This window comes from Musa acuminata, chromosome BXJ3-4, assembly GCF_036884655.1.
Source record: "Musa acuminata AAA Group cultivar baxijiao chromosome BXJ3-4, Cavendish_Baxijiao_AAA, whole genome shotgun sequence".
Lineage (NCBI taxonomy): Eukaryota > Viridiplantae > Streptophyta > Magnoliopsida > Zingiberales > Musaceae > Musa > Musa acuminata.
The window spans coordinates 44,813,958-44,835,314 of NC_088352.1; the positions used below are offsets into that span (position 1 = coordinate 44,813,958).

The 21,357-nt window shown below is 32.4% G+C and overlaps 1 protein-coding gene across 1 annotated transcript; it reads right to left on the reverse strand.

Moving 5' to 3' along the window:
* Positions 1-1,315: 1,315 nt before the first annotated feature.
* LOC135636451 (cytokinin dehydrogenase 5-like) lies at positions 1,316-2,803 on the reverse strand. Its single transcript, XM_065148142.1, has 2 exons — positions 2,683-2,803; positions 1,316-2,157 (listed from the first exon to the last, which is right to left on the reverse strand). Exons 1-2 carry the CDS (start codon positions 2,801-2,803, stop codon positions 1,316-1,318), a joined length of 963 nt encoding a protein of 320 aa, XP_065004214.1.
* Between the last annotated feature and the right edge of the window lie 18,554 nt (positions 2,804-21,357).

Genomic DNA, 21,357 nt, shown 5'->3' on the forward strand with positions numbered 1-21,357 from the left:
GCGTGTTGGCTGCGCATGAGGCCGAGTGGCCAAGGCAGCGAGGCTGCTTGCTGGCTGCGCACGAGGCCAAGGAGCCGAGGCAGCGAGGCAGCAAGGCAGCGTGCTACTTGCTGCGCATGGGGCTGAGGAGCCGAGGCAGCGTAGTGCTTGCTGGCTGCGCACGAGGCCGAGTGGCCGAGGCAGCGAGGCAGCTTGCTGGCTGCGCGTGAGGCCGAGGAGCCGAGGCAGCGAGGCAGCAAAGCAGCGTGTTGGAGTGAACAGAGCTTACCTTAACAGGGTTCTTGGGGGAGAAGAGGGACGACCTCCAGTTGTTGATGAGGCCTTCATCATGATAGAAATAATAGAAGATAAGAACTAATATTGAATGAAGCTTTATTGAATAGTTGAAGATGCTTCAATACATTAACATGTTCCCTCTCCTATTTATACAAATTAGAAGGAAGGATTTCCCTAACAGAATAGAGGATTTCATCAACAGAATAAAGAAATTTCCTCATATAGTTAGGAAAATCTTATCTTCTATTATGCCCCCGCAAGATGGTGCTCCTGACAAAGATACCAATCTTGGATCGATGCAAAGAATTGTTTACAAGCAAGAGGCTTCATGAGTAAGATAAGTGTAGATCGCTGCTGCTGCTGCTGCGATTGCTGTTGCTCTGATGGCACAGGCGTTCCCTTCATTATCCTTAAGTCCACCGAATGTTGGCAGATCAGCGAAGACTACCGCGGTGAGGAAGATGAGGATTGACCATGGAGCATCTTAGGAATGCAACGGCGTTGGTCGCTGGCCGAAGGGTGAAGCTTCACTTTTTTCAGCGACGTTGGTCGCTGGCCGAAGGTAAGAGCGAAGCTTCGCTTTTCTCAACGACGTTGGTCGTGGTTGCGATTACGACGGCTGCGACGGTAGAGAAGAAATCTACAGCAATGTTGCAGTGATGCTATTACAGCAAAGGAGGAAACTGCAACAGAGGAGGAAGCTGTAGCAGAAGAGGAAGGAAAATAGCTACAACGAGGAAGAAAGGTGCGGCAGTGCTGATGAGCGCAGCACTAGAGATGCCGTAGCGGAAGGGAACGGACATTGGCGCAGAGTGGCAATGGAGAAGATTGACAGCGAGAAGAGAGCTTGCTCTAGGCAAGCGGCTCTGATACCATGATAGAAATAATAGAAGATAAGAACTAATATTGAATGAAGCTTTATTGAATAGTTGAAGATGCTTCAATACATTAACATGTTCCCTCTCCTATTTATACAAATTAGGAGGAAGGATTTCCCTAACAGAATAGAGGATTTCATCAACAGAATAAAGAAATTTCCTCATATAGTTAGGAAAATCTTATCTTCTATCACATCAATGATGACGAAGCCTTCGATGTAGTCGAACCTTTCGCTCCGGTGGGCGCTGTGGAGCGAGACGAGGAGCTCCTGGTCCCTGGTGAAGGCCGCGAAGTCGGAGTACAGTGCTCGAATCCATCTCACCCCGTGAGGAGCTGTCTCCAGTGCAATCCGGGCTCTGATGATGATCCCAAACTGTCCCAGACCACCGAGAACTCCATGGAACAGCTCTGAGTTCTGCTCTTCTGAGCATGTTATCAGCTCACCCTTGCCTGTGACCATATCGAGCTCGTGGACATTGCTGATCTGAGGTCCGTGGTGAAAGGCTTGCCCGCTTACGCCGGCGTTGGAGAGAGTGCTGCCGACCGACAAGTAGAGGTAGTCGGTCCACGACTTGGGCGCGAGGCCGCCGTTGACTAGCGTCCAGTTCAACACATCGACCTGGAGATCACCCCCCGAGGCGTCGACATAGTACTCGCCCGTGGACGGCGAGCACGTCGGCTCCGGGTGGGGCGCGATCCGGCCGCGACTCATCTGGACCACGACGTCGTCCGGCGAGAGCGTCTGGCCCTTGATCAAGTGGCTGTGTCCCCTGGCGGAGACCGGCAACCAGCGGGCCGCGCACGTGGGACCGAGGGGCCGACGCGGGCGGAGGCGCGCGGGGCAGAGCCGCGCGCGTGGGGGCCGAGGAGCCGGGACGCGCGGGCTGGCTGCGCGCGTGGGGCCGAGGGGCCGACTCGGGCGGAGGCGCGCGGGGCCGAGCCGCGCGCGTGGGACCGAGGCGCTCGGGGCCGAGGAGCCGAGAACAGCCCCAGAAGTCGCTGCTGCTGGTGCAGGTCGGCTGCAGTGGAGCAACCAAGGAGAAGACTAACGTACCGTCATTCCGGGCCCTCCTTCTAGCGCCAAAATGTTACGGTAAGTAACTGTTCAGCCGTGGCCTTGGGGCCGTCGCGGCTTGGTCCGGGTCCGGAAGGCAGTGGTCTACGGGTGGGGGAGCCCTTCGAGTCTCCCGGCGGCCGAGTTCGATGGTTTGGGTCGGGAGGTCGGTTCGGCAGTTCGGGTCGGCGGTTCGGGTCGGCGGCTCGGGTCGGGAGGCAGCTCCGCCGCAACTTCGGGAAGAGGTGACACCATCTCGCACCTGCACACAGGTCGGGCCGGGAGCTCGGCCCGACCCCTCCGACGATCAAGTTAGAGAAGGATGTGGAGGGGATTGTGGATGAGGCAGAAGAAGAGCCTCTGAGTGTTGTGTCTGAGTGAGTTCTTCCCCCCCTTTGCTTAGGACTCAGGGGTATTTATAGAGGAGGTTTGATGTTACCTGACGTAGCTGTCTGCAAGGCGTCTAACATCACCACAGGGGTTGTGTGGGAGGCCGAGCTGCTGCAGGGTATGGAGAGCCTCGGGCAGTGTGTCGCTCAGGGGGTTGCTGCCATGGCGTGTCACATCGCCACTTTTACCCCTATCAGTGGCCATCGCCTTTAACACATCGGGTGGCCACGTCAATCCTGCGGTCACGCTCGGCGCTCTCGTCGGCGGCCGGATCTTCCTTGTGCGGGCGGTATTCTACTGGGTGGCGCAGCTACTCGGCGCCGTCGTAGCCGCCCTCCTCCTCAGGCTCGCGACCGGTGGCATATTAATTGGAGATTTTTTACCCATCTTTCCAATGTATATTTGGATCAACACCCCAATTCATATTAATTGGAGTTTTTTTAACTATTTTTCAATGTATATTTGGATCAACATCCCAATTCATATATATTTTGATCAACATCCCAATTCATATGAATTGGAGATTTTTTAACTATTTTTCCAATGTATATTTGGATCAACACCCCAATTCATATTAATTGGAGATTTTTTTAACCATCTTTCCAATGTGAAGGAGCTATCAACACCCCGATTCATATTAATTGGAGATTTTTTAACTATTTTTTCAATGTATTTTTGGATCGACACCCCCAATTCATATCAATTGGAGATTTTTCAACCATCTTTCCAATGTGAAGGAGCTAAGACGGCCACGTGTGCTGAGACACATCAAATTTTAAATCCGTAAGCCAATTTCCTTTTGTGTTAAAAAAAAAACATTTGCATACAAACCTAAATCATCAAATTTTAAATCCATAAGCCAATTAAATTATTTACTTTTGTGTTAAAAAAAAAGAGAAAACATTTGTATACAAACCTACATCAAATTTTAAATTCGTAAGCCAATTAAAATATTTATTTTTGTGTTAAAAAAAAAAGAAAAAACATTTGTATACAAACCTACTTGGTGTCCCAGTCTACGTGGTGAGCTCAGGTTAGTCAACAGAATTTTCAACGGCACCTCACCTCATTCTATCACTGAAATATAGTGATACATATCCATATCGTATAAAAGTTTAGATTCAGAGTCATCCTCCTAGTAAACTGATGGCAAATCCAGAGTTATCATTCTATCACTGAAATATAGTGATACATATCCATATCGTATAAAAGTTTAGATTCAGAGTCATCCTCCTAGTAAACTGATGGCAAATCCAGAGTTATCATCTTAGTAATTGCTGGCAATGCATTTCACCAGAATTATCACTAAAATCCACACACACACACACTATATATATATATATATATATATATATATATCCACATGCTACTTCTCTTATTGTGCATAAATAGTAAGTTTCTATTCACATCAACTTTATTAAAATTTAAAATTATATTATAGTTAATATCAATTTTGTTACATTAGATATGAGGAACTTGAATGTATTCTGAAAACGAAGTAACATAGATGATTTTATCTCATTGAAATGTATAAAGATACTATTATTTCATTAGAATATCAAGTTATTATGTGATTTTGAGTGATAAATATTATATTAATATTATATTTCTATTATTTGATCAAATTGCTTTATGATTTGATCAATTTAAAAGAGTTTACATTTAATCATTTAAAATTTTATCAAATACAAAATATTTTAAATTTTGAAATGATGTCAATTGAGATGGTAAACATCTTGAACATTGGTAACATATTCTTGGAATCTAATCAATACTACTTATTTTTATAAAAAAAAATAGATTACTTGCTGTTGTCCTTAAAATTCTTAAGAATTTTTTTAATATTCTTATATTAGTAGATTTATTCATGACTCCAAGTACGTTAGAACAAATAGATTTTTCAATAAATCTGGAAGGTCATATCATTTAATTTCTTTGAAGAATATTTTATATATTTTTTAATAATATTTATTTATAAAAGATAAATCTCCTTTGTATTTCTATTGTCATAGCTTCATCGATCATATTATGAGATATATACCATTTGTATATTTTTTATTTTAATAATTATATTTAATATTTATGTTTATATTTTTATTTTTATACTAATATTTTTATTTCTATTAGGTGCATACAAGATATACCTTGTTAGAGCTCAAAAAGAAGGTGTGCCAATTGATTTTTGAAAGATGATTCTTTTCATCATAATGATTTTATTATGTAGATAATTCTGAATTACGTATAAGAAAAAAGTAAATGTTTCTATTTTTTATTAAAAGTTTGATAAATACATCATAATTTTTAACTTGAAATTTAATTATCCTAAGAATTATTCATATATTAACAATTTAATCTTCGGTTGTCAAATGCAACCACCAACACTTTTTATCAAGATTATACAAAGAATATAAGGTAATTTATTATTTAAAATATTAAATTATTTTATAAGAATTGAAATATAATATAACTAATTATTATATAAATGTTATAAGAAACAAAGCATGTATTGCGTACTTATATTTCTACTAAGTTTTACTTAGGTATCAGTTTGGTTGCTTTTTTCAAGAGAAATAGGATAAGGTCTCTAAACCTTAACCATATTTGACAAATTAGCATTTCAAAAATAGTAAATTTCTATTCACATCAACTTCATTATAATAAAATATTATATCAATATTAATATCCATTTTGTTACATTAGATGTAATACACTTAAATGTATTCTTAAGACTAACATAAAGTAATGTGGATAATATTAGTTTTAGAAGGTATAAAGGATGAAGTACCTTTTGAAGGTATAAATGTACTATTATTTCATTATAAGATCTAAGTGATTTTATGGTTTTAAGTGATAAATTTTATATTAATGAAATATTTCTATTATTCGATCAAATTACTTTATGATTTAATCGATATTACTTACTTTTATTTAAGAAAAAAGATTGCTTACTATTGTCCTCAAATTTCTTGTCTTGAAAAGTTACAAAGAAAATCAAATGATAATAAAGGAAAAAAGAGCCATGAGAATCATTCCTCTATAGTACAATTTTAAAATAATAAAATATTAAATTGGTATAAAAATTGGTATATAATACAACTCATTGTTATATAAATGTTATAAGAAATAAAGCATGTATTGATGACTCATTTGGTAGATTTTTGTAAAAGAAGTAGGGTGTAGTCTCCAAACCTTACCCATATTTAGCATATTAGCATTTTCTAAAATGGTAAGTTTCTATTCATGTAAACTTCATTATAATATAAAGTTATTGATAGAAATGAAATACAAAGAAAAAGAATGTATTTACATTGAAACAATACAATACAATACTTCCTATTTATACATGTTAGAAGAGAGAATTTTCCTGGCTGTTGTTGAGGTTGTTATCACGGGAGATCTTGACTGTTATCTTGACTGTTGTTGCGGGTGAGAGGCTTTGTGAGAGAGTCCGCTAGTTGATCAACTATATGTACATGAGAAACACGTAGTTGATGTCTGACAACTTGTTCTCGCACGAAATGAAAGTCGATGGCTATGTGTTTCATGTGTGAGTGGAATACTGGATTAGCACATAGATAAGTGGCTCTAACATTGTCACAATATATTGTAGGAGTAGAGGTGATGTTGATGCCATGTTCCTTGAGGAGATTCATGACCCAATTGAGTTTTACAACAGCGATGGCTATGGCATAGTATTCAGCTTCAGTTGTAGAACGTGCAACTATCTTTTGCTTCTTAGAACTCCAACTGATTGTATTAGATCCAAGGAAGAGAATAAACCCCGACGTGGATATTCTATCATCAAAATTTCTTGCTCAATCAGCATCGACAAAGGCATGGAGATTAAAGGGGGAGTGTTTATGGAAAAAGAGGTCATGATTGACAGTCCCATGAAGATACCGCAAGATTCGTTTGACTGCAGACCAATGCATAATAGATAATCGATGCATGAACTGGGATAATTTATTGACCGCAAATGAGATATCTGGACGGGTGAGAGATAAGTACTGTAAGAAGCCAAGGACTTGACGGTATTGAGTTGTGTCTGTAGTAGGGCTTCCATCATAAAGTTTGAGCGACTTGCCAGTAGATAGAAGTTTTGTAACTACCTTTGCATCTTGCATGTTCATTTTAGTTAATAGATCTTGAATATACTTTCATTGTGATAGGAAGAGCCCAGAAGATGTGTATGTTGCTTTTACTCCTAAAAAATAGCTCAAGGTTCCTAGATCTTTAAGGGAGAATCGATCTACTAAATGCTTGAGGAATGCCTTGATTTCCATAGGATTGTTGTCTGTGACAATAATATCATCCACATATACCATAAGATATATTATATTGCCACTTTGGTGACGGAGAAATAAGGAGGTATCAGACTTGGAGTTGAGAAAGCCAACTGATGCAAAAAAATGAACTAAGTTCGGTGTACCAAGCTCTTGGAGCCTGACGAAGTCCATAAATAGCTTTTTGTAGTCTACAAACATGCTTTGGATATTGAGGGTGAATGAAGTCAGGAGGCCGCTGCATGAAGACATCGTCAGTTAGGGTCCCTGTAGAAAGGCATTGTTAATGTCGAGTTGACGTAAATACCAGCCTTGAGAGATGGCCAAACTTAGAATAAGTCGGATTGTTGTGGGTTTAACGATAGGGCTAAATGTCTTTATGAAGTCAACATCAGGTTGTTGATGAACCCTTTGACCATTAGACGTGTTTTATATCTGGCTATGGATCTATCTGGGTTCCGCTTAATTCGAAAGACCCACTTACACCCGATGATATTTTGTGTGGGATGAGAGGGTGCATGGGTCAATGTAGAATTATGGATAAGTGCATCATATTCTTCACACATGGCTTTACGCTAGTATGGAGATTTTTGGGCTTGAGTAATTGTGGTAGGTTCAATGGTCTTTGACGAGGATGTTGTGATGGCATGTAGGTTAAGGATTTGTCGTGGTTTAAAGACACCACTTTTGGATCATGTTGTCATTGGATGTCCAGGGGCTATAGGGTGTGTTGTAGGTATGAGCGGTGGAGGCTGAGGGACTTCAGTGTCATTGGTACCAAGAGAGGATAAAGATAGCGATTGTGATTCCGAGGGAATGCCTTTAGGCGTAGGGGAACCTTGTGTAGAAGGGAGATACACAATGGAGGGTGTGAGGAGTTATTGCACTGGGAGAAGGAGAGAGTGTGAATCCTGGATGATATTATGGGAGACTCGGTTGATGGGATTGATGGCGTACTCCAGTGATGTATATATGATGGAGTAGGTTGCACAGCATCGAAAGTGATTATAGTCAAGAGAGTATCTAATGAAAACACAAGGTTTAGATTTTGATGTTATCTTATGTGAGACATATGGACGCAACCATAGATAACATAGACAACCAAACACTTTGAGTTTTTGATGGTTTAGGGATTTGTGAAATAATTTTTCAAACGATGACTAGTACTCAAGGACTGAAGTGAGCATACGATTAATAAGGTATATGACAGCTTGAAATGTTGCAGTCCAAAAAGGTGGTGGTATAGAGGTTTGGTGTAGGAGTGTGAGACCAGTTCAACTATATGTCGATGTTTGCGTTCAGCAGAGCCAACGAGTTGAGGAGTGTGTGGAGGTGACTTGAGGTATTGTATACCACAAGCAGATAGGCAAGATGTGAGGGCTTGATATTCGTCGCCACTATCAGAGTAAACAGTCTTAATTTTAGACTAAAAGAAGTTCTCGACCAATCTTCGAAATTTGGTAAAGACTGTTGAAACTTCAGATTTATGGTGAAGAGGGTATAACCATGTATATTTGGTGAAATAGTCTACAAAAATAATATAAAATCTGAATTTGTCAAAGGAAGTGATTGGAGCGGGGCCCCAAACATCAATGTAAATAACCTCAAGGGGTTTAGAGTAGGATATGAAGGATTTTCCAAAGAAAAGTCTATGACTTTTATTACTTAAACAAGCATCACAATGAGTTATGATGTTATTGGTTTTAAGCGTAGGAAGAGAATAACGAGAAAGCAGTTTTTGCTGAATAAGAGTTGAGGGATGACCAAGACGACGATGCCACATGTCAGTTAGAGCTGCGACCGAAGAGTAGGTAGTGGGTTGGGTGATTTGTGGAACTAACGACCACTCATAAATGTTATCTTTACTCTAGCCTCGGACCAAGGATGCCCCCATGCTCAAATCCTTGACAAAAAAGGAGTTAGGAAAGAATTCAATTGAGGTATGATTTTGTTTGCAGAATTGAGAAATCGAAATGAGGTTTTGCTTGATGTGGGGTGCACACAAAACATCATCTAGCCTAAACGAAGTACTATGTGAATTAAGCATTGTGAAACCGGTATAAGTAATGGGGAGTCCATTACCGTCACCGATGATGATGTCTTCATTTCCGCCATAGTCATTGTGGATGGACAAGTTTTGTAAATAAAAGGTAATGTGATGAGATGCGCCAGAGTCCACAATCCAATTTTGATCACTAGTAGCCAAAGTAGCTGTAAGATTTACATGAGACCAATGTGACGAAGGAGGAAGTCTGGGTCGAGTTCTACAGACTTTTGTAGAGTGGCCAAATTTGTCACATAGCTGGTAGACAACTCTCTGTTAATATGTGTGATCAGGACACCAAGGATGAGGATAATTGAAGTAGCCGCCTTGATGGTTGCAATTGAAATGTTGAGAAGGTTGAGGAGGGGAGGTTTGTTTGGAGCCTTTATTGTACCGATTGCTTTGCTTCTTAGATTTTTGACTGACTTGAGCTGTAATGGATGGTCTTGGTAACTTATCCTTATGCTTGAGATATATCTCATAGTCAGTCAACTTGTCATAGAGTTCTTCAAATGACACTGGTGAATCACGTGCTCGTATTGCTACTACCAATTCATTATACTCGTCTCCTAGGCCGTTGAGGATATAGACAGTAACTTCTTCATCACTGAGGGAATGGCCTATCAAGGTCAAGTTATTGATGATAATATTTATGTTGTGTAGATAATCAACAACAGTACTTCCCTCTTGTTTTATCTTCATGAGACTGGATAGGAGACTAAGCATGCGAGTGCGGGAACGATTGGCCAGGGTTATTTGTAACTTGCACCAAGCTTCGATAGTAGTGTCACAGGAATAAATGAGTGGGGCAAAGGATCAAGCGACCGAGGCTTGAATTACTTGAAGAATGAGACGATCCAGGCGTAACCATAATTTGTGGTCCGGATTTGGTACTGGATTGGATGCGCCTGAGATGTTGAGCATCGCCGGTGGACAACAAAGAGAGCCATCGACAAAGCCTAAAAGATCATAGCCAAATAGTAGATTAGAGAATTGAGCACGCCATGATACGTAGTTACCACCTTTGAATAATTTGAAGGGGATGAGAGTGGCAGCATTGATAGAAATAAAGCCTGTAGAGAAAAGGGTACTGTGGTTTCCTATGGGAATAGCAATTGGAATGTCAGATAAAGATGATGAGGATATGTTAGGCATATATACCAATTTAAGGGAGCAAGGTAGGAGTCTGCAACGATTAGATGGGTAAAAAAAAATGTTGAGGCCGATCAATTGCCAACTTTCCAAGCAAAAGGTCTTCATTGAGGCATTAATGACAAGCAAGTAATGAGATCCATGCTGCCACTATTCACAATGCAGCTGTAGTTGTTGATGCTACCGCAAGCAACAACGACTACAACGGCAATGGCACCACCGTCGATACACGTGCTACACCACCGTCGCTGCGATGAACTTAAATATATTCTTAAACCTAAAGTAATGTGGATGGTATTAGTCTATTAGATAGTATAAAGGTATAAATGCACTAATATTTCATTAAAAGATCAAGTTACTATATAGTTTCAAGTGATAAATTTTATATCATTAAATATTTTTATTATTCGATCAAATTACTCTATGATTTGATCGATTTAATAGATTTAACAATTTTTAGTACCTTCTTTTACCATATGAAGTTTCAAATCTGAATCAAATATGAGAATGCTTTTCATGATTATTGTGCATATATGTTGACATAAATAAACATAAATTAATTAACAATTGCTTAAGAATACTAAACTAAATATAATTAAAAACTAATAAGAATATTATGTTTATTATATTATTATATTATTGATTATTAATTAGAGGATTATCAAATGATCATATAATTTCTGATATTTCTAGAATATTATGCTACTCTATAGATAAGAAGAAATTTTAAATTAAAAAGTTGGATCTAGTATAAATCTATCATCATGCCCATCATTATCACTGGTTGATATCATTTTTATTTAATTAATTTATTATAAAAAAATTATGTGTGTTAGTTTACATAATAAACTTTTAAATGAATGATATAATAAAGAAATATTTTATATTTAAAATAATTATATTTTTCATAAATAAATTCTAATCACAAATTAGTTACAATTATAGTTTGATGTTGTACGGAGCAAATGCTCTAAGGTTTTTCTTAGACCCATTATCTTTTGATTGGATATTTTATTATTTTAAAACTATACTACAAAAGAATGGTTCTCATAGCGTTTTTTTTTTTATCCCTGATTTTCTTTGTAATTTTTAAAACATAATCAAACCTAAAGCATAGGAAATAATTAGAGGGAAAAAACTCAAAACAACAGTAGTAAAAGTAGTTGTTATTTCCTCAATTTTTTGTTAAAAAAATTATGTGCATTAGTTTAAATAATAAACTTTTAAGTGAATTATATAATAAAGAAATATTTTATATTTGAAAAATTATTATATTTTTGATAAATAAATTCTTATTATAAATTAGTTAGAATTATAGTTTCATACCATACTAAACAAATACTCTTAAGTTTTTTTAGCCCCATTATCTTTTGATTGGATATTTTATTATTTTAAAATTATACGACAAATAAATGGTTCTCATAGCTCTTTTTTTTCTTTATCATCACTTAATTTTTTCATAATTTTTAAAATAAAAAATTTGATAACAACAACAAGTAAATTTTTTTTTTTTTTATAAAAATAAGAAATACAGATTCAATTCCAAGAATATGCTATGATTAAGATATTTACTATCTACGATTAAGATATTAAATGTCAAATCTTTTAAATTAATCAAATAATAAAGTAATTTAATTGAATAATAGAAATATTTCATTGATATAAAATTTATCACTTAAAATCACAAAGTAACTTGATATTTGAATAAAATAATAAAACCTTTATACGTTCTAGTGAGCTAATATTAATCATAAATTTTCATTTTAGTCTTCATGACACATTTAAATTCATCGTATCTAATATAATAAAATAGATATTAACTATAATATAACTTTAAATTAAAATAAAGTTGATGTGAATAGAAAATTACTATTTCTAAAATACTAATATGTGAAATATGAGTTTTATTTAAATATTATACCCATTTTCTCTCACAAAAATCAATTAAATGGAACTCAAGTAAAACTTTTTAGAAATATAGGTACACAATATAAACTTTATTTCATATAACATTTATATAACTATGAGTTATATTATATTAAAATTATTACAAAATAATTTAATATTTTAAATAAAAAATTTCTTATATTCTTTGGATAATCTTGATAAAATTTGTCTAATAATAAATAAGTGTTAGCCGCATTTGAAAACTAAAAATTAAGTTTTATAATAGTAATATAAAAAGAAACAAATATTTATTAATACATGCATAATTTTTAGTATAATTAAATTTAAAGTTAAAATTTATTATGTAGTTACAATAGTTTTAAGAAAAAAAGAAAAAAATTATTTTCTTCGTAAATATAATCCAGAATTACCAAACTAATAAAATAATTTTGATAAGAAGAATCACCATTCAAAAATTAATTAGTACACCCTCTTTTTAAGGTATGCACCTAACAAAAAATTATTATTATTAAATAAATAAATATTTAATATTAATATTAATATTAAAATAAAAATAATACAAATTGTATAAACCTCTATATTTTATATATATAAAAGTAAGTAATATCGATTCAATAAAATAGATATTAACTATAATATAATTTTAAATTAAAGTAAAGTTGATGTGAATAGAAACTTACTATTTCTGAAATACTAATATGTGAAATATGGGTTAGATTTGAAGGTCATACCCATCTTCTCTCACAAAAATTAATTAAATAGAACTTAAGTAAAATTTAGTAGAAATATCAGTACATAATACAAATTTTATTTCGTATAACATTTATATAATTATGAGTTGTATTATATTCAAATTTTTACAAAATAATATATACCAATTAAAGGGAGCAAGGTGGGAGTGTGCAACGATTAGATGGGTAAAAAAAAATTGTTGAGACCTCCTATACCGATCACTTGCCAACTTTCCAAGCAAAAGGTCTTCATTGAGGCATTAATGACAAACAAGCAATGAGATCCATGCTGCCAATGTTCACAATGCAATTGTAGTTGTTGATGTTACCGCAAGCAACAACGACTGCAGCAACAACATCACTGCACGTGCTGTAGCTTGCAACTTTGGGAGAAGCCGATGATGCTGCGGGCACAGTCACACTTTGGGAGAAGCCAGGTGCTGTTCGCCGAGGAGGTGCTGTAGTTGCCGCAGAAAATGATGGCAGTAGGACGAATATCGCTGCAGTCGCCGGAGGTAGAGGTCACGCCTAGGGGGCTGTTGTAGTGCAACATAGGTGTTTAGCGACAAGATGCAGCGGCAAAAAGCTACAACAACTAGGTTTATGGTGATGGGATTCATTGGATGTCAAGTGTAGAGCTTCATAAGGCAGGAAAACAAAGGGAGAGTAGAGCTTCCTAAGGCAGGAATGGCTCTGATACCATGATAGAAATGAAATACAAAGAAGAAGAATATATTTTTTGTTCAAATAATATAATATAGTACTCCCTATTTATACATGTTAAAAGAGAGAATTTTCCTCAACAGAGCAGGATTTGCCTCAACATCTCCTCGTTGGGGAAATCTCGACTGTTATTGAGGTTATTATCAGTTATATTATAATTAATATTAATTTTGTTATACTAGATGCAATGAACTTAAATATATTCTTAAACCTGAAGCAATGTGGATGATATTGGCCTATTAGATGGTATAAAGGTATAAATGCACTAATATTTCATTAAAAGATCAAGTTGCTCTATGGTTTCAAGTGATAAATTTTATATCATTAAATATTTTTATTATTCGATCAAATTACTCTATGATTTGAACAATTTAATAAATTTAACAATTTTTAGTACCTTCTTTTACTATATGAAGTTTTAAATCTGAATCAAATATGAGAATGCTATTCATGATTATTGTGCATATATGTTGACATAAATAGACATAAATTAATTAACAATTGCTTAAAAATACTAAACTAAATATAATTAAAAACTAATAATAATATTATGTTTATTATATTATTATACTATTGATTATTAATTAGAGGATCATCAAATGATCATATAATTTATGATATTTCTATAATATTATGCTTCTCTATAGATAAGAAGAAACTTAAGATTAAAAAGTTGGATCTAGTACAAATCTATCCCATCATTATCACTGGTTGATATCATTGTTATTTAATTAATTTCCTGTAAAAAAGATATATATTAGTTTACATAATAAACTTTTAAGTGAATGATATAATAAAGAAATATTTTATATTTAAAATAATTATATTTTTCATAAATAAATTCTTATCACAAATTAGTTAGAATTATAGTTTGATGTTGTACGGAGCAAATGTTCTAAGGTTTTTTTTAGACCCATTATCTTTTGATTGGATATCTTATTGTTTTAAAACTATACTACAAAAAAATGTTTCTCAGAGCATTTTTTTTCTTTATCATTACCTTATTTTCTTTGTAATTTTTAAAACTTATATTCAAACCTAAAGCATATGAAAGAATTAGAGGGAAAAAACCAATAACAATAGTAGTAGAAGTAGATGTTATTTCCTCAATTTTTTGAAAAAAAAATATGTGTATTAGTTTAAATAATAAAATTTTAAGTGAACAATATAATTAAGAAATATTTTATATTTAAAAATTTATTATATTTTTGATAAATAAATTCTTATCATAAATTAGTTAGAATTATAGTTTGATACCATACTAAGCAAATACTCTTAAGTTTTTTTTGCCCCATTATCTTTTGATTGGATATTTTATTATTTTAAAATTATACTACAAATGAACAGTTCTTATAGCTCTTTTTTCTTTATCGTCACTTGATTTTTTTCATAATTTTAAAACAAAAAAATTGATAACAACAACAAGTAATTTATTTATTTTTTTTATAAAAATAAGTAATACCGATTCAATTCCAAGAATATGCTACGATTAAGATATTAAATGTCAAATATTTTAAATTAATCAAACTCTCAGAGAAAAATTTAGATTGGGACAAACTACATAAGGTATTTTTCTACCAACCTTGACATAAGTCAACCTAGAGATAAAACATGATTTGTTAATTAGTTAAAATTACAGATTCTCATAAGCTGATTATCGTTCAAAATATTCCACCTGAAAGCGATATTTAATGTTATACAATAGAAGTAACAAAGAACATAATCAATTATCTATAAACCAACAAATGATTTAGGAAGAAATAAATGTTTGTGTCTATGTACTGTGTATGTATATGTGTCTATGTACACGTAGGAAGAAATAATGTACTGTAAAACCAATGATCGTTCAAAATAGTTTCTTTTTAATATGTGTTTATGCCTGGGTCTCTACATGTATGTATTTACAAATGTATACTATTATGCACATATGTTTGTGTCTATGTACTGTGTATGGATAGATGAGTGTTTACATAAGTATTTTTAGTCCTTCCTAGACTTTTTATTTCTAACTGAATCATTTGTTGGATTATAGATACTTGATTTTGTTCTTTGTTACTTCTATTGCATAACATTGAATGTCGCTTTCAGGTGGATGATTGTATTTGAAGTTCACATTCTTTCCGGTAGATTAATCTATAATTTGCCATTATAACATGCGGATATTATGTTGATGATTAATCTATCATTTGTCGTGATTTATGTTTTTTTTCCATTGCAAGGTCATTACTGATCAGATTCTACGTCAATCAAAACCAAGACAAGCGTCTTAAGATATTGAGAACACTATTGATCAAATTTTGCTGACTCTATTGAAAACACTGAAAGCGAGGAGATATTGAGTCAAATTATCTAAACTGTCTACTGCTCGTTTTGCTTGACTGAGATTGTAGTTTATGATGAAGACTAGGCATACCATTTCTTCGATGATCCTTAGCTATGCTCGAACAGGTGTTTTGTTGGCTTCATAGAATCACATCACTTTTGGCCTGTTTTTATAAATACATCGATCGTGAGATATTGAGTCAGATTATCTGAACTGTCTACTGCTCGTTTTGCTTGACTGAGATTGGAGTTTATGATGAAGACTAGGCATACCATTTCTTCGATGTCATCCCTAGATATGCTCGAACTGGTGTTTTGTTAGCTTCTCAGAATCACATCACTTTTGGCATGTTTTCATAAATACATCGATCGTGAGATATTGAGTCAGATTATCTGAACTGTCTACTGCTCGTTTTGCTTGACTGAGATTGGAGTTTATGATGAAGACTAGGCATACCATTTCTTTGATGTCATCCCTAGCTATGCTCGAACTGGTGTTTTGTTGGCTTCTCAGAATCACATCACTTTTGGCCTGTTTTCATAAATACATCGATCGTGAGATATTGAGTCAGATTATCTGAACTGTCTACTGCACGTTTTGCTTAACTGAGATTGGAGTTTATGATGAGGACTAGGCATACAATTTCTTCGATGTCATCCCTAGCTATGCTCGTGTTTTGTTGGCTTCTCAAAATCTCATCACTTTTGGCCTGTTTTCATAAATACATCGATCGTGAGATATTGAGTCAGATTATTTTAACGGTCTACTGCTCGTTTTGCTTGACTGAGATTGGAGTTTATGATGAAGACTAGGCATACCATTTTTTCGATGTCATCCCTAGCTATGCTCGTGTTTTGTTGGCTTCTTAAAATCACATCATTTTTGGCCTGTTTTCATAAATACATCGATCGTGAGATATTGAGTCAGATTATCTGAACTGTCTACTGCTCGTTTTGCTTGACTGAGATTGGAGTTTATCATGAAGACTAGGCATACCATTTCTTCGATGTCATCCCTAGCTATGCTCGAACTGGTGTTTTGTTGGCTTCTTCGAATCGCATCACTTTTGGCCTGTTTTCATAAATACATCGATCGTATTTACCTATTCTAGTCATATCTCGACCTTTTAGGTTGGCATTCTTGCATTGCGAATCGTAAACACATTGAGGCTTAATCAAGAATCGTGCATATGTTGTCGTAACTAAGCATTCTTATTGCACCAATTGAATAATAGGTTATCAAAGTAAATCATTTTGATCTTAATGTTGTGCTTTCCAGATTTTGCTACTTAAACAGTTTACTTCCATGAATCACAATTCGAAATTTCTACATATTTGTATGAGAAAGTGGTGCGAGGGAAATGTCACTGCAAATATGTAAGTATACAAACTAAGCTTTGCTATTGAATGAATTGTGAGATAGATGCACAACCTATGAAATAAGGATTGCCATACGAATCATAACCATAAAGATAATTTGATTGGTAAAGATTTCAAACTATAATTCTAACTAAATTATGTTGAAAATTTATTTATAAAAATTATTAATATTTTTTAAACATAAAATATTTCTTTATTATATCATTCATTTAAAAGTTTACTATGTAAACTAATGCAAAAAAAAAATTCATGAAATTGAGGAAATAACAACGATATCAACTAGTGATGATGATGAGCATGATGATAGATGTTCTATATCTAAGATATTATATTTCAAGTAAAATATTATCAAGCATAAAATATATGTTGATTCTTTTTTTTTACAAAGATAAAAACTTTTCAACATCTCTTATCATATTTGAAATGTAAAACCACAAACAATAAAAACAAAGCCTTATTGTATTGTCCTTATCATTTGATGACTATATAGATCTTTTACTATCATTAAGATCTATTGAAAATTATAAATTTAGTTAAGAATATTTAATTCATCGTCTTACATGAGAAATAAAAGATAAATATCATGTTTCACGTATTTTTTTATTATATCACAAAATGATAAATGTATACTAAAATTTATATAGTATAACAAGTTAATTGATGATTTATCATGTCACAATTATGATGAGATTTGATTAATTTCAAATAATTTTTACTAGCTTTGCAATATTCAAGAGCCCAATCCTTTGGAAAACATTGGTAAATATGTTTTACTTAGAAATATAAAAAATAGGTAGAAACCTTATGTGGAGTAATATGGATGATATTGGCTAATGTTTGTTCTTGTTATCATAGTAATCCATAATGTTTAAAAAATATTCATTATTATATAAACATCATTATGTATTTTAAAATATGTGATTATTAATGATTGTATTTTTTTTATGCAGTGCCCTTAAAATTTATGAAATGAATATTATTAAAAATGAAATGACCTACCCAATGTATAAGGGGTTGATAATATTCTACTTATTAACGGTTTTTTAATAAGAATTATTTCATCATTTATATTTGGAGATTTTATTCATTACTATGTATATTTCAATATAACTAAATTTCCTAATATATATGGGCGGTCATATCTTTCAATTTATTGAAAGAATATAAAATGCATCATCCAATAATATCTATTTGCAAAAGATAAATCTCCTTTGTACTACTTCTGTAATAATTTTATCAATCATATTTTGAGATGCATACAATAACTCAACATGACAAAGAAGTGCAACATAATGTTGAAATATCTGAAATGGAAAAAAACATAAATTATGACAAATGATATATTAATCATCAACATAATATATGCATGTTATATTGGCAAATGATACATTAATCTACTGGAAAGAATGTGAACTTCAAATACAATCAAGATTGCAAACAAGAAGATCCTAACACTATTACTGTTTGATCCAATGATCTTCATTTCAACAAATCAAAAATATCTTCATTTCTATAGTTTCTCCAATTTTAGAGATTTTTTTGCTTTTAACAGTTTTTAGCTATTTATGTCAATTTCGGTGGTCTCTGTTTTCCATACTAAAATATATAGTTTACTATAGCCAAGAACTAAAAAAGCATAAGGCTACATCTTTTGTACATTAGAAGATAGAAGATATTAGTGTAAATAGGATCAGTTCATCATTTTCAACAAATCTGTTGATCTGTATTGATAGTTTTTTGCCAAAACCATTATGTTTCAAACTAAACATAATTTTATAGGTCTTCATTGAGGCATTAATGACAAGCAAGTAATGAGATCCATGCTGCCACTGTTCACAATGCAGCTGTAGTTGTTGATGCTACCGCAAGCAACAATGACTGCAACAGTAGTGGCACCACCGTCGCTACACGAGCTACACCACCATCGCTGCGATGAACTTAAATATATTCTTAAACCTAAAGTAATGTGGATGGTATTAGTCTATTAGATAGTATAAAGGTATAAATGCACTAATATTTCATTAAAAGATCAAGTTACTATATGGTTTCAAGTGATAAATTTTATATTATTAAATATTTTTATTATTCGATCAAATTACTCTATGATTTGATCAATTTAATAGATTTAACAATTTTTAGTACCTTCTTTTACCATGTGAAGTTTCAAATCTGAATCAAATATGAGAATGCTATTCATGATTATTGTGCATATATGTTGACATAAATAGACATAAATTAATTAACAATTGCTTAAGAATACTAAACTAAATATAATTAAAAACTAATAAGAATATTATGTTTATTATATTATTATACTATTGACTATTAATTAGAGGATCATCAAATGATCATATAATTTCTGATATTTCTAGAATATTATGCTTCTCTATAGATAAGAAGAAATTTTAGATTAAAAAGTTGGATCTAGTACAAATCTATCATCATGCCCATCATTATCACTGGTTGATATCATTGTTATTTAATTAATTTCCTGTAAAAAAATTATGTGTATTAGTTTACATAATAAACTTTTAAATGAATGATATAATAAAGAAATATTTTATATTTAAAATAATTATATTTTTCATAAATAAATTCTCATCACAAATTAGTTAGAATTATAGTTTGATGTTATACGGAGCAAATGCTCTAAGGTTTTTTTTAGACCCAAAATCTTTTGATTGGATATTTTATTATTTTAAAACTATACTACAAAAGAATAGTTCTCATAACGTTTTTTTTTCTTTATCATCACCTGATTTTCTTTGTAATTTTTAAAACTTATATTCAAACCTAAAGCATAGGAAATAATTAGAGGGAAAAAACCCAAAACAATAGTAGTAAAAGTAGTTGTTATTTCCTCAATTTTTTGTAAAAAAAATTATGTGCATTAGTTTAAATAATAAACTTTTAAGTGAATTATATAATAAAGAAATATTTTATATTTGAAAAATTATTATATTTTTAATAAATAAATTCTTATCATAAATTAGTTAGAATTATAGTTTGATACCATACTAAACAAATAATTTTAAGTTTTTTTAGCCGCATTATCTTTTTATTGGATATTTTATTATTTTAAAATTATACTACAAATGAACGGTTCTCATAGCTCTTTTTTTTCTTTATCATCACTTGATTTTTTCATAATTTTTAAAATAAAAAATTTGATAACAACAACAAGTAATTTATTTATTTTTTTATAAAAATAAGAAATACTAATTCAATTCCAAGAATATGCTATGATTAAGATATCTACTTTCTACGATTAAGATATTAAATATCAAATCTTTTAAATTAATCAAATAATAAAATAATTTAATTGAATAATAGAAATATTTCATTGATATAAAATTTATCACTTAAAATCACAAAGTAACTTTATATTTGAATAAAATAATAATACCTTTATACGTTCTAATGAGCTAATATTAATCATAAATTTTCATTTTAGTCTTCATGACACATTGAAATTCATCGTATCTAATGTAATAAAATGGATATTAACTATAATATAACTTTAAATTAAAATAAAGTTGATGTGAATAGAAAATTACTATTTCTAAAATACTAATATGTGAAATATGAGTTTGATTTAAAGATTATACCCATCTTCTCTCACAAAAATCAATTAAATGGAACTCACGTAAAACTTTTTAGAAATATAAGTACACAATATAAACTTTATTTCATATAACATTTATATAACTATGAGTTATATTATATTCAAATTATTACAAAATAATTTAATATTTGAAATAAAAAATTTCTTATATTTTTTGTGTAATCTCGATAAAAGGTGTCTAATAATAAATAAGTGTTAGCCGCATTTGAAAACTAAAAATTAAGTTTCATAATAATAATCTAAAAAGAAACAAATATTTATTAATACATGCATAATTTTTAGTATAATTAAATTTAAAGTTAAAAATTATTATGTAGTTACAATAGTTTTAAGAAAAAAAGAAAAATTTATTTTCTTCGTAAATATAATCCAAAATTACCAAATTAATAAAATAATTTTGATAAGAAGAATCACAATTCAAAAATTAATTAGTACACACTCTTTTTGAGGTATGCACCCAACAAAAAATTATTATTATTAAATAAATAAATATTTAATATTAATATTAATATTAAAATAAAAATAATACAAATTGTATAAACCTCTATATTTTTTATATATAAAAGTAAGTAATATCGATTCAATTCTAA

Bases quoted from the DNA above. Each gene is read 5' to 3' on its own strand.
- LOC135636451 (XM_065148142.1), bottom strand. From the start codon at position 2,803: ATGGCCACTGATAGGGGTAAAAGTGGCGATGTGACACGCCATGGCAGC. The intron at 2,158-2,682 runs GTGATGTTAGAC...CTGCACCAGCAG, and splicing joins CCTCCCACACAACCCCTGTG to CAGCGACTTCTGGGGCTGTT.